Here is a 13,229-nt window from a genome sequence, read left to right as displayed (position 1 = left end):
GAGCTTTCCTCTCACCTGCTGGGCAGGGAGCCCTGGCCAGTGCTCCCCCTCCACCATGATCCTTTTGCTGTGGCTCTGCTGGGGTTTCTCCACCTCGGCGGGGCAGCCCGACTCAGAGCTGATGGCAAGGTACCTGGAAGAGAAGCTGCTGGCAGACTACAGCATCATGGAGCAAGTAGGTTTTAAGGCGGTCATCGTTCGGGAGCATCTGGTGGCCAGGGCTGGCTTGTCCCCTCTTAACGATCAGTATTGACACGCAAGGCAGCCTGCTAAAACTGCATTTATTGCACCCGTCCCTGCAGCGTGCCCATGGCTGCGGCAGCAGTTCAGCTCTGTGGGAGGCTGCTACCAACAAGCAAGGCAGTTGTTGGAGGTGCTAAGCCAGGAGAGCACTGGCACCCTCCTGTTCTGGGTGCTCCTGCCTGGGGTTGGGTTCAAAGCCGACATCCTGAGAGCTGTGCTAACGCGGCATTTTGCAGGGACAAGGGAGTTAACGCAGTGTCCTGGCCACGCGCCAGTCTGAGTAATTCAGAGTATTTCAGGCTCGGAGGAAAGTTTTTCTGCCTATGGTCTTAGTCTTACTGTACTTGATTTTTAACTCATGCTGGATGAAATGAACCACATGAGTTTCAGCTTGTAAAATGCTTCTTGAGCAGGAGAGAAAAAAAAATGTATTCTGCAAGTGAGGGCTGTTACGTTGTGTCATTGTATGGCTTAGATTTTCTGGGGAAATAGGGCTGAAAGGGCAATGAACTTTTTGCAAGTTAGCAAGAGAGTTTGGGTGCTGTTTTGGGAGGCTGTGATTTAAAAGGCTGAGCTTCAGATCTGTGCTCACATCCTTCAGGTCCATACCAGCTATCCTGTGTGCTTTGGGTCACTTAGGGCGTCAACCAGTTATCTAAATTTGATCAGATCTGAGAGCCTCTGTAGTATACCCATGTGGAACTGGCAGATACAATGCAGGACCTGTGGAAGACCTGTGTCTTGCTAGAGGCTAGGTGGGGTACCCTAGCATGTCTAAAATGTCAGAAGATGCCTGTATTTGGCATCTTCTGCCATACGATAAGCAGGAGTGAGACTCTTCATATGTATCTGTACCCGGCTCAAAACTGGTCATTCAGTTGCTCATCCCACACATGCTAGAATGGGAATAATTTCTCTCCAGAAGGGCCCATCTCTCTCCAGTACATGGACCTCAGCAACTTTGTTGTCGATCCTGATTACTGTGAACACATATTCCTTCTTGGGGAATTCAGCCACAAACCGACATTGTCTTGCAGACCCACCTGAGAGAATATCTCCACCACTGTTCTGCCAGTGGAGTGGTATCTGGGAACACTCACTCATCTGCTTTAGGGGGAAAATCAGTGGCGAAGCTCAAGCAACTGGCTCACAGTGTTGAAGTAACCTGGCTGATCTTGCTTGAGGCAAATAAGGGTGTTTTCATAGGAGCTGTGTTGCTGGCAGATGAGTGGCAGCAGTAACTTGCAACAGAAAAGCAGTGATGTATAAATAGAGGTGGTGATCTAGTCCCCTGGGACAGCCAGATCTAGAAGAAGACATCTGTCCATCCTCACTGAACACATGAGCCAGGTTAAGAAGAGGCAAGTGTTTCCCTAGATCAACATACTACATCCCCTATAAGCAAAACTCTAACTAATTCTGGAGAGCATATAAAGCTGTTTAACTAGAAGGATCTTCCTGCACAAAGGCAAGTAGACACAGGTGTTTGCAGGATCATTGTATTTGCAATGTGTGTGGATTACTTGTTGGCTCATCCAATGATTGACCACTCTGCTAAGGTAGTTGACAAGGTTGCTAGTTATTAGCTAGGGGTAGTTCTTCTGGACAGCTCGTCACAGGTAGTTGGGTTGCTACTGTCCAGCTTATTCTCTGTATACCATGCTAAGACTAGCAGATGGCAACAGCTATGGGGTCACTATTAGCAATTATTGGGCTTTAATGAGTGCTTTTGAAAGCCTTAAAGAGAAAGGTTGATGGGAACTTGTAAATTGTTCCATTAGATGATGCTAGTGAAGCTGGCTGTTTCAAAACACTTCGATGAACTGATCAGTATTATAAACCCTGCAGTAGTGCTTTGGCAGTAGTCATGAAGTCCTAGCAAACAGAATACTGTTATCTGATGATCCTTAGCTACTCACTGATGTCTACGTGCTATCCTCAAGACTTCAGAAGGTAGCTTTTGAAGGAGCCAAGTAATACAACACCTTCTTATGCAAATCAGCAATTAAACAAAATTGGTGTGTGGTGGGGGAAGATAAAACCAGTAACCAAATTTCCAGTTTCACCGATTAATCAGTAAAAACCATTGTGATCGTTCCATAGAGGATGACAGGTGGATTTGTTCCAAAAGGTAATTCTTTAGTAAAAAAAGTCCTGGGAATCAGTGATCTCTCATCCCTGCCTCTGCTCCAAGCAGGATCAACTTCACAGACATTTGTCTGGCTTGTTCTGAAGAACCTACAGTGATGGAGACTCTGCAGCCTGTCACAGCAGGCTCCTGAGGTGCTTTACTTGCCTGAGATAATATACCCAGGCAGAAAGTTTCTTCCAAAATTTAAACTGCAGAGAATTCCTCTCCTCTCCTCTCCTCTCCTCTCCTCTCCTCTCCTCTCCTCTCCTCTCCTCTCCTCTCCTCTCCTCTCCTCTCCTCTCCTCTCCTCTCCTCTCCTCTCCTCTCCTCTCCTCTCCTCTCCTCTCCTCTCCCCTCCTCTCCTCTCCTCTTCTCCATTGAGAATTTCCCAAGGGAGCTGTTTTTCCTTGGTTCTAATTTTACAAGATGTTGGCTAAAATAATGAAGAAGGAAATAATAAGGATTCTAGCAGAGGAAACTGTTTAATTTCTCCATTGGGCTTTCCTTAGCTTTGCAATGCATGATATAAACAGACATAAAATCATCTCTTTGGCAAGGAGTGCTGTTATTTCAGTGTAAATCAACAGAAAGGGCAAATCAGGTAAAAAAATGTCATTGCATTCCTCTGCTCTCTGGAGTTTCACCGACATTTTAAGAAGTCACTTGGCTCCCCTCATTGACAAGAGACTTGTACTCTCTGTTTTGGGAGGGAATTGATTTAGACATGTTGCTAAGGAATGTCCCTGGAATTTTAAGGAATAAAATTAATTTTTAATAAATAAAATAAATTTTTAAGGAATTTTAAGATATTGACTTACACCATGTGCAGGAAAGAAGTCAGAGGAGTTGTTGTTGTGAAGGGCGATACAATGAGTGCGATCGCGTTGTCATAGGTGAAGCACTTCATTTTATAATAAAATCTGTGGCTGAGTTTAAATATCTTTATTCCCTTTTTGCACATAACTAGTGTTTTTCTGTCACTGTGCAATAAATCCACAGTACCTGTGGAGACTTTTTAGGCAACTGATCTGCTGTTGAGGTAATATCAATAAAGCTGAAGCCATAACATTAATTTACACAAGTCCTCCCTTGGAGCAGGTCCACACGTGCAGCAGAATTGGGTTACGCTTGCTAAGCTCCACCACATGGGTGCTAGGTGTTAACCTGGTCGCTGCTCAAGGTCAAAGCAGCCGCACTGTGCTGAGCTGAGGACAGCCTCAGGTGACTGGGCTTGTCGTGCCCTCAGCCCTCTCCCTGCCCAGTGTCTGTAACCCATGATGAGTGCTGAGTGCTCTTGCATGGACGTAGACCACTTCTGGACTGGGGGACGGGCTTTGGCTTTTACTTGCCTGACGATGTAGATGGATCCTGCATGACATTGGATGAGCATTGTGGACCATTTAGCAGCCCTTCTTATCATGTGACAGGGGAAAAACAGTGACACAGAGCCTTTGTGTGACTCCATAGGAAGCTATAAGGGTATACACTTCCAGGGCAAAGACATAGCGTCCAGAGCTAGGGCTAAAGGCTGAGGTTCCTGTCTTCATATAGAGGGTCTCTTGACAAGTAGTATTTGCAAAACATACAGTACCTCCTCGCCTGCCTGTGAGAGCCACATTCCACTGCTGAGCTTTGATCAGTGGGTTTGTTAATATAGAAGAGATTTAGGTTTTAATTTTAACCAGAGGAACATTTGAACCTGGCCATGGGTGATCAGTCACAAAAACCTGTGTCTGGATTTAAACAAGTGACATGTCTTCTGTAAGTTGACTAGGCTCCATTAACTCCCTTAACTCTTTGCAGGTTGCACGCCGTGTTCCAAGACAGGCCAAATTTTTGCAGAGGCTGGTATGTATCACACTGTGTCTTTATTTTACCTCATGGGAATTACACATTTGCTCTATGTACATATCTGTGTGTGCAGCCCTGTGCCCAAGAATGAACTATGTCAGTGGGTGATGGTAGGATGAGATTCTAGGTAAAAAAATCTTCATTTTGATCAATGCAACAGGTACAGGTTCTTCTAATACTTCCCAATACATTTTCTCAACCCCAGATTTGGAGAGAGAACATCCAATGTTACAAACCTCAACCATGCAGTGAACATAAGCCTGATGAAATGTCATTGAATTGGAAGAGAAAGGGAGAGTTTGCTTTGAAATTTGAAGATCTCTGTTTTTCTCTGTTGATGCAGAAGCCAAAATTTACTGAAGAAAGGAAGAAAACAAGGAAGCCAATATCTTTCTTTTGGCATGGGAACCTAAGCTTTAAGATGTTTACCTGCAATTGTGAGATGTACAGCAAATCTGTGATGTCTGGCTACATTTCTGTACTGAGAATTGCATGGCTTAGATCAAAACTTTGGCTAAAGAAGCAGCCAGTGAAATTGCTGTTCATGGCCAGTTATTTTTCTGGCTTTTCTGAGGTATGGGGGCTTCCCAGTTGAGAACTGGAGGAACTCATTTCACACACTGAGCAGACGTCACATGTTAATAGCTTCTGGTCCCTTTGATCTTTGATAGATTTGAATCAGCAGCCTAGAGGAGAGCAACTCTCAGTCTTATTACCAGTTTGTTACTTCTAATCTGAGATACAGTCAATTTGTTTTGATGAAAGCAACTGATAAAGGTAAAAACACGGAGTGTATTTCATTGATCTTCAGCTCTCTTCTGTCTTTCCAAACATTTAATGTAAACAAGCATAAAATAATTTGTTTGGCAAGAAAATTTCAACTCCCAGTTCATCATAATCACCAGGACACCTTCATAAAGCACCCAGCCAACATGCCTCATAGCAGTGTGCTAATCTGCCGCCTTGGCGTTCCCTAGCTTTATTTTTAATAGGGATAATAAATCACAGTAATAATAATATTAAACAAATGGTTTGTTTTGTTTTTTCCTTTGTGCTGCCTCTCATCTTCTGAAGGCCTTAATAAAAAGTGGAGAAAACAAACAGGCATTTGCGCAGCTGTAATTCAGAGCATCAGGCACTGATGGATTGTGCAAGAGCTCCAGGGAACGCACAAGAATCGCAGACTGGAACTTGGGCTGCCCGCCAAGTCCGACCTAGCAACCTGTTTGGAAACTGCCTCTGCCCCCACTGTTTATATTTTCTATATACAAGGAATGGCAGATCCCTTCCAGGGATGGGAAGATGAATCAGTTCTTTCATCCTCAGTTGTATGTGATGCCCTTATTCAGTGTTTGCTTTCTCCAACAGCAACTCCTATCCACCAGGAAGAGGCAGAGGTGTTGAATGCCTTTTTTGTGTTTGGTTTTGCCGTTCCTCAGTCTGTGAGGATATCAGAGCTGGAGCTTGTTCAGTGGGATAGAGAGATATGACAGAGATCAGTTCAAACCAGCAAATAGTAGATTCAGAAAAAAACCCTAAGCGATGTGGTTCTTCATATAAAATATCATTAAGCTGTGGAACTCCTTGCTACATGATGTTGGGGATGCTAAAAGTTTACATGGATTCAAAAAGCAGCTGTGTAAAGTCATAGAAGAAAAATCCACAGAGATTTACTAAGCACAAAAATACCACCCTTGATTCAGGAGGTCCTTCAGCCACAAATTACTGAAAACTGAGAGAATATTTCTGGGTAGTATGAGTGCAGGTTGGACTGATTTTACATTCTTCTCTAAGTGTGCACTATTGATCTCTGCCACTGATAGGCTGTAGGGTTAGAATTTCTTCTGTTCTCACCCAATACAACCATTCTTATGTTCTTGTCATAACAAGTCCATGTCCTCTGTCATATTCTAAAGACTTTCTGACTTCAGATATCAGATATTTTCTGACATCACTGCATTCACAGTGTTAGACTCAGTGTGAAATCTGTCACTGCAGAACCACCTTGTAACTCAAGTAAAAGGCAAAGGGCTTGATCCTCTTTTGCTGTTGAGCTGTCCACCAGGTTTGAACCCACAACTTACGATGAAATGCAGAACGTGGGAGTGGGTGCAGGACATCTGGAAGCAAAGAATTTGCTGTAGTTTCAGACTCTTTCTTTTACTTCTGTTATTAAATCCTCTATACTTCTTGCTATGCCACAGGCAATTAGTGGTATGAAAGACTGAATGAAACATCAGCTCATTATATCTGGAAACGTTCCTACAACACTACTTCCGATCAAAACTCCCCATCCTCTCCACCTTCAGGATAATGAGACTGGAAAGCCATGCCTATGTATCAGGGAAGGTCCTAAGAACAGCAGGGTCTAGTTCTAATCAACAGTGATTGAGTAAAAGCCACTAGTGGCCTAATGGGGCGACATTAGATCTAAGCAGATGCGTTCTAGTCTAGATCCATCGCACTGAGCCGTCTGAAACCAGTGAGACAAATCACAGACTAGAAGTGCTAATTTCTTGCCATTGTGCTCCATGGGAGCTGAGCCTGTGCTAAGCAGGATGATCGTGGACACAGAGGACATCACACATGCTCCAGCTGTTAAAGATATCTATCATGATTAGGTTCATTTGAGACACATTTATCAGTCTTTCCAAGCCTTGAAAGTGTAGGCAGGGGGGGCTTTATTTCCAAGTCTGTTGACGGTTTTGTGTTTGTTTCCAGTAGATCCTCATTCTTCCATTTGCCTGGAATTCACTAGCCCAGCAGCTTGGTTAGTTGGATGCTCACTTATTACTGCTTCTGATGCCATCAGCAGAAATGTTCCTATTTCATACTTACTCATACAACCACTTGCTCCCATTGTTAAGCCATTTGTCAAAGTGATTTTTGTTCAGAAAAAAAGCCTGGAAGTGCAGCTGAAGAGCATATTCTTGTCTTCATAAGTCTTATGTAGCTGTGACTTTTTATCAACCCCAATAGGAAGAGTCTGGGTTTATTTGGCTTAGTGAAGTTGCTCTGTATTTGCAATGTATTTTACTCTTTAGCTTCCTTCTGCTTTTGAAGGTTCGGTCTTTGACTGTTTAAGGCAACATACAGAAACTTTTTTTACATGGACCGCTTATGGTTAAATACACTGAAGTCTTCCAGGAAGAAAACTGTTGAGCTCCGTGGAGATGTTGCTCTGAAAAAATCACGTTAGACTGGAGAAATGCTCCAACGCAGGACTTGTGCACAAAAACACATTCCCAAGAAGCAGAAATTGGCTTTCAGCTTCCATTGCTACATCATGTGTCATTCAGTGCAGTCTCTGCTGCTTCTCTGCTGGAAGGAATCCAGTGTGGGCTTAAAATATTTTGCCTGAGACGTCACAGTGTCAGTGTTTCTTATTAAGTCTCTTCCATCCATTGGCTGAGACCTCCAGGATGGATTCTGAGCAAAGGACGACTCAACCTACTCCACTGACAGCAGTTTTTCTGTTTACATAACTTACGGATCTGATTGTGTGAATTTGAAGATGCTGCTTCATACACTGGGATCTCAGTCTTTCAAGTGGTCTTACATCTGCTATTGTGCACATTCCACAGGGCAGTTTCTCTGACATCAGTTCTGGACCCTGTGGGGATATATTTTGGGCTTCTCTTCCCAGGCCATAAAGGACTAATCCTGATCCTCTCATACCGTCAGAGTTGAAGGGTGCAATTTAGGATACTAGTGGATTTTATCAGTGTGTTTCGCAACATAAAGGCTGGCATAATCAGAGCTCTCATCCTTCCCGGACCCTTCCCAAGCATTGGAGAATGACTGTGGCCTTTGCTCTTGTGCGTGAACAAAGGCAGTGCCATTTACCTTTTGCAGCTCACCTGAGATTTTGAGGGCAAGGCCACCTTGCCTGCTGTTGACTGTTTTTCGTAGGGGAGTCTAATACTCATAGGGTGGAAATTTGCTTGAGCATATTAAGTATTAAAGCCATTGAAACACTGAAGGTGTGAGTTATCTAGCTGTCAGTGTTAATAGGTAACCTTTTGATACCTACAGGAAACCAGGCCTCGGATGTCTGAATTCACTGTGAAATCCACAATCATTTCCCGATATGCTTTCACCACAGTGTCATGCACAATGGTGAACAGCGGATCTGAGGCACGCGAAGGTGTGTTTGAGATGCAGATCCCAGCTGCAGCCTTCATCTCCAACTTTACCATGTAAGTAAGTAATGCTGACAGCCGGGTGGACAATGGTTCTCAGATAGCTGTCTGAGATTTCCACAACTGGCTAATCTGCAGTAGGACTGTATCAAGGCCTTTTTGCATTTCTCTGGGAAAAATAAAACTACATGTATGATATACTCCATCTGAGACTGGTCATGGCCCCAAAGCACAGAGCAAGTCCTTGGATGACAGGATGCTAAGATTCAAGTCCTCAATGTACATGGGGAAGAAAATTATTCTATTTGCCATCTGAGTGTCTTTTAAAACAGTCTTTTGCCATTAGTCAGCCAAAATGTATGTTAAGGGATGTTTCCTTATGGAATCCATGGCTCTGTAACTCATTTCTAGGGAGAAGCATTTTAGTTAGGGAGGCAGATAATTGAGAGCAGTCATCCTGAATACTGCCATGTGTATTGACACAGGTGGTGGATCTGAGACCAGACAAAAAAAAGGTGCTCATTGGGACTGTTGGCAATTGCTTTGCTTTCTGGTATGCATCATTATGCTTTGGAGATTACCTACTGAACTGACATTTTAGAGAGGTAAACTCCTGGACTAAAAATGTACTCTGCTGGTATAACCAGCCAGGAACTTCTAAGTCGGCTTCTGTCTCAGTGACTCGAGTGGACTCTAGGAGAGTTACACCAGGAGCACACTTAGCCTATTCACATATGCACAGTCTGTGTACAACAAGCTGTACAGCTGTCACTGTATGTGGGTGCAGAGTGGTCATGCTGACATCTCTGGTCTCTCCAGGAGCATCGGCAACAAGACTTATTACGGTGAGGTGACAGAGAAAGAAAAGAAACATAGCAGTGATGACAAAGCAAGGCACAAGAAACCTCCGAGCCCTACAGATGGAAGGTAAGTGTCGTGCATTTGTCTGTGTTCTGGGAAGTGACATACTCTCCTCCCATCTTTATTTCCGCTGCTTTGGCATACCCATCCATGGATTTACAGGTAGAAAGAACTAAATAGAATGTTACTCACACTGCCTGGTGTCATTCCCATACTCCAAGTCACGTAAAATTGCATGTGGCCTTTTCTAGCCCTGTTAAACAATATTTTCACGTCCAAGATGCTCCAGGATGTACTTGAGAGGGAAAGAAATCTTGTTACTTCCTGAAAAACAGGCACGAAAATTAAGGCAGAAATTCAGTGAGTTACACTAGAAAATGTGTAAACAGAAATTCAGTGAGTTACAACTTCAAGACTACCAAGTTAGTCAGTGGTAGAACCACAGGTAGCCTTTTGCAATCATGCTTACTTGCCCTGTTCTTGGCGCTTGGCTGTGTTTAGTTCTCTTGGCCAAGCACTGGCAGAAAGTCTCATCCCTTTAATAATCTTAAAACTTATATGTTCACCTGAATGCACTTCTTCAGCAGTACTATGGGGTATTTTCCCCCGTTTAATTTAACCCAAATAGCTTTCAAAGATACGCACCATTGGATGGATTTTGCTGCTCTGGAAAATCCTGCACTATTCACACTTACCTGGGACAGTAGCACTATTCCAACATGAACACATGATCAAGAACAGCTAAATGGACTATGATTTTCAGACCAGAGAAATGAGGAACTGGGGGGACAGAGAGGTCTGGCAGAGATCTGAACTCAGGAGTGGTATGTAGAATGAGAATAAGGAATTTTTATTTTCTGTCTTTCATAGAAAAACTAGGGAAAAATTGAATTAAATTATCAGATGTCAGGCTCAAAATGGCCAAAATAAGGTATTCTTCACATAAATTGTATTATTCACATAAATTGTGTTTCTTGTGACTAGGAATTGCAGATGTTAAACTTAATGTGGGTTCAAAAGGTGACTAGATTAATTTTTGGTAGGAAAAATCCATCACAAACCTTTAGCAAAGGATGCTGTCTCAGGATCCAGACACAGACTGGCAGAACCTGAAAGAGTTCTGTATTCCTCTTGAAGCACTATATTTCTCTTGTCCTGTCCTGTTGCATCCTCTTCTGTAGGTGATTACTACCTGTCATTGATAGACCACTGGTATGACCCAGAGATGTCATTCCAACTGTCCTAAAGGCTAACATTAAAAAAAAATCTTTTTATATGTGTTAGAAAAATCAAAGTCTCAAATCCTTTTCAATACTCACTGAATTGTGGGCATCACCAAAATTTCACATCAGTGGGTTCTGAAGTTACCCCTACATGGCATTAAAAGTTTCCATTCTTGTTATGTGGCTTTTTTATTTTCCCTTCACAAATAGTAGTGCCTGGCATCACATCAGTGCCTGGTAGCTGGACACTACAGTGCACTGTATGGGAGGAAGAGCATCTTAAGTTTTCTCTGTTTAACAAAAGGGCAGACGAAGCCAATAAAGGCTAAAGGTGGGAATTCCTCTCACTTCAAACTGGCGAACAGAAAGCTGGCAGTTGTATGCTGAGTGGCTGACAGCACACTGTAGTCAATCGGAAGAGAAGAGTCCTTTTAGAGAAGTGTCCGGTGGGGCAATTGTCTTAAGTGTCCTATTTCTCCCCATTGAGTATGTAGCTATAAACAGCTAATATTAGGGAAGAGGAATTAATTTGTACTTTGCTTAAGATATTGCAATGAGTCAGCTGTGGCAAAGTCAAGAATTAAATATGGGTCTTGCAAATCCTCTGTGTAAGAAACCAAGAGACAGCCTTTCCTCTGGCCCTGCTCCATGTTATACATGTCTGTCATATTCCTCTCCATAAGAAGTCATCTCATCTTTTAAGACCTTTCCTCCTGTGGAAACCTCCTATGTGCCCAGTGCTTTGTGAAGCATTAGGGTGTTTTCCTTCTTGCTGGTTTCGTGTATTCAATGATAGGAAATACTTTTATTGGACCAACAAAATCCAGATTCGTCATTCACTGGAGGAGGTGGTATGTGATGTGTATGGCGTGTGAAGGTGTCTTTGGATTTTCCTTCCAGGGAGAATGGCTATGAGACATTCAAAGCTTCTGTCTTCATTCCTCGCAAGATGCAGGCCAGGTTCCTACTGCATTATGAAGAGCTTTTGCAAAGGCGACTGGGAAAATATGAGTATACAGTCAGCATCCGGCCCCAGCAGCTGGTGGGGAGGTTACGAGTGGAGGTGAACATCCTGGAGAACTCAGGCATAGTTTCACTGGAAGTGCCTCCCCTTCGAAACAGCAAGCATAAAGGCAATGGGAAAGTTGAAGGTAAGGAGAGATTTTATGACCCATGGTTCTGTTACTCATGGGGCCTTAATCACTTCTCAAGATCTGGACTGGCAGTGTTGGGAGTTCTCCAAGGCAATCTTGGATAATTGCGTAGACTGGTGTTTCACTTTCCCTCAGCTCCAAATGAGGCATTAAACAAACCCCCAACATTGTATTGAAGCAGCATTGTCTAGGATCAAGGCTGTATTAGAAACTAGAGGACACATCTCATGAAAACAACAAGAAAAATGAATGCTGGCAGCTCATTAGGCATAAATTATTCTGGCAAATTCCAGCTGTGACTTTATTTAGAAAGATACATTTTTTACTTTCCCTTCTTAACTCTTGCTGCACTCACTCTATGCCAGGTACATTCCACTCCAGAGGTGGCTGCATTTGAATGACAAGCAAGTCTCTAAGCATTGCAGGCCATCAGCAATTCCTATTTAGAGATCTCAGGGCAATCTCCAAGTTCATGAAAGCTGGTATAATGGTTACAATGTGAAAGGGATTTCAGGATTATGAACCCTGTGCGGTTCAGCGGTGGGAATTCAGTCTTATCATAAAGGCTGATGGCTTTTGTTCTGTTTTCTATAGATGACTGTGTCTATGTGGTATCTGTGCATGAGCACGGGAGAACTTTGAAGGTTACAGAATATAGGCCTGATCCCATTCAACTCAATAGAATTTTTTTTTGCTATTGTCTTTATGAGCTTTGAACTGGGCCTTCAGGCCTTGTGCTCAGCATTTGAGCAGGCTCTTCCCTGGCTCCACACCTCCTGGGAACTGTTTATTTTCAGTGAATTGTTTTTTCCATCCATCCAAGCCAAGGCAGATAGGAAATCCTGCATTTTAGAACATGGGAAATTCCAAGAGGAAAATCCATGTTTTGCCAAAGCACTAAGTGCGGTCCAAGTATCTACTCTTACCCCCAACTGTCCTCGCTCGCTGTTCAGACAGTGTAAAGGTAATTTTTCTAGTGTAAACTAACAGAGCACAGGATACTGTGATTGTTACATGTTGACAAAAAACCTTCACCAAAAAAAGAGGGTGAGTCGGAGCTGGAAGCAGGATGTGGAGTCTTGTGGGACTTGATCCTCAGTTACTCTAAGTGACATAATGCCAGCAAAATCAGTGGAGCTGTTCATGTCTGCCAGGTAAAGACCTTAAAGCGTGTGAACAGGGAGTTAAACTGTTCAGTGTGATCCTACTGATTTCATCCAAATCACATTGAAATCAAGGCTGTCAGTGACTTGGACTAGCTTCAGGTCAAGCCTTATACAACTAATTAGTCTCTCTGCTGTACATCCATGCACTGTGTGATAAACGTGCTCTGCCCCTCATCAGGAGGGACAGGAAACGTTTTCACCTATCAGGGAGTATCATAGTGCATTGTGGTATATGGTTTCCTGCAAAACATGTGGCATTGATCAAGGTTAGAGACAGACTAAGCAGAGCAGACACACTGTTGGTCTAGTGCAGTATGGAAATTCCTATATGTAAATGACATATAGGGAAAACTCTCGTAACTTGCTCTCCAAATGGCAATCTGTGAGCACTGATCATTCTTGGCACTGTGCTTCAGATTTAAAACAGCTCATATAAACATGGGCCCAAGCTCAAAGAT

General features: G+C 43.2%; 1 protein-coding gene across 2 annotated transcripts in view; it reads left to right on the top strand.

Moving 5' to 3' along the window:
• Positions 1 to 55: 55 nt before the first annotated feature.
• The window catches only part of ITIH5 (inter-alpha-trypsin inhibitor heavy chain 5), a 47,158-nt gene continuing 33,984 nt past the window's right edge, over positions 56 to 13,229 (top strand). The window contains exons 1-6 of one of the 2 annotated variants that reach the window (XM_072866028.1): positions 56 to 175; positions 4,178 to 4,222; positions 8,261 to 8,424; positions 9,187 to 9,294; positions 11,352 to 11,602; positions 12,085 to 12,087. In XM_072866028.1, coding sequence (XP_072722129.1) covers positions 56 to 175; positions 4,178 to 4,222; positions 8,261 to 8,424; positions 9,187 to 9,294; positions 11,352 to 11,602; positions 12,085 to 12,087 — 691 coding nt within the window. The remainder of the gene's footprint in view (positions 176 to 4,177; positions 4,223 to 8,260; positions 8,425 to 9,186; positions 9,295 to 11,351; positions 11,603 to 12,084; positions 12,088 to 13,229) is intronic. The other variant, XM_072865941.1, reaches the window with a different exon arrangement.

The sequence above is a fragment of the Ciconia boyciana genome, chromosome 1 (assembly GCF_034638445.1).
Source record: "Ciconia boyciana chromosome 1, ASM3463844v1, whole genome shotgun sequence".
NCBI lineage: Eukaryota > Metazoa > Chordata > Aves > Ciconiiformes > Ciconiidae > Ciconia > Ciconia boyciana.
Note: the sequence above shows the minus strand (reverse complement) of the source record. Positions and strands in the feature narration are given on the sequence as shown.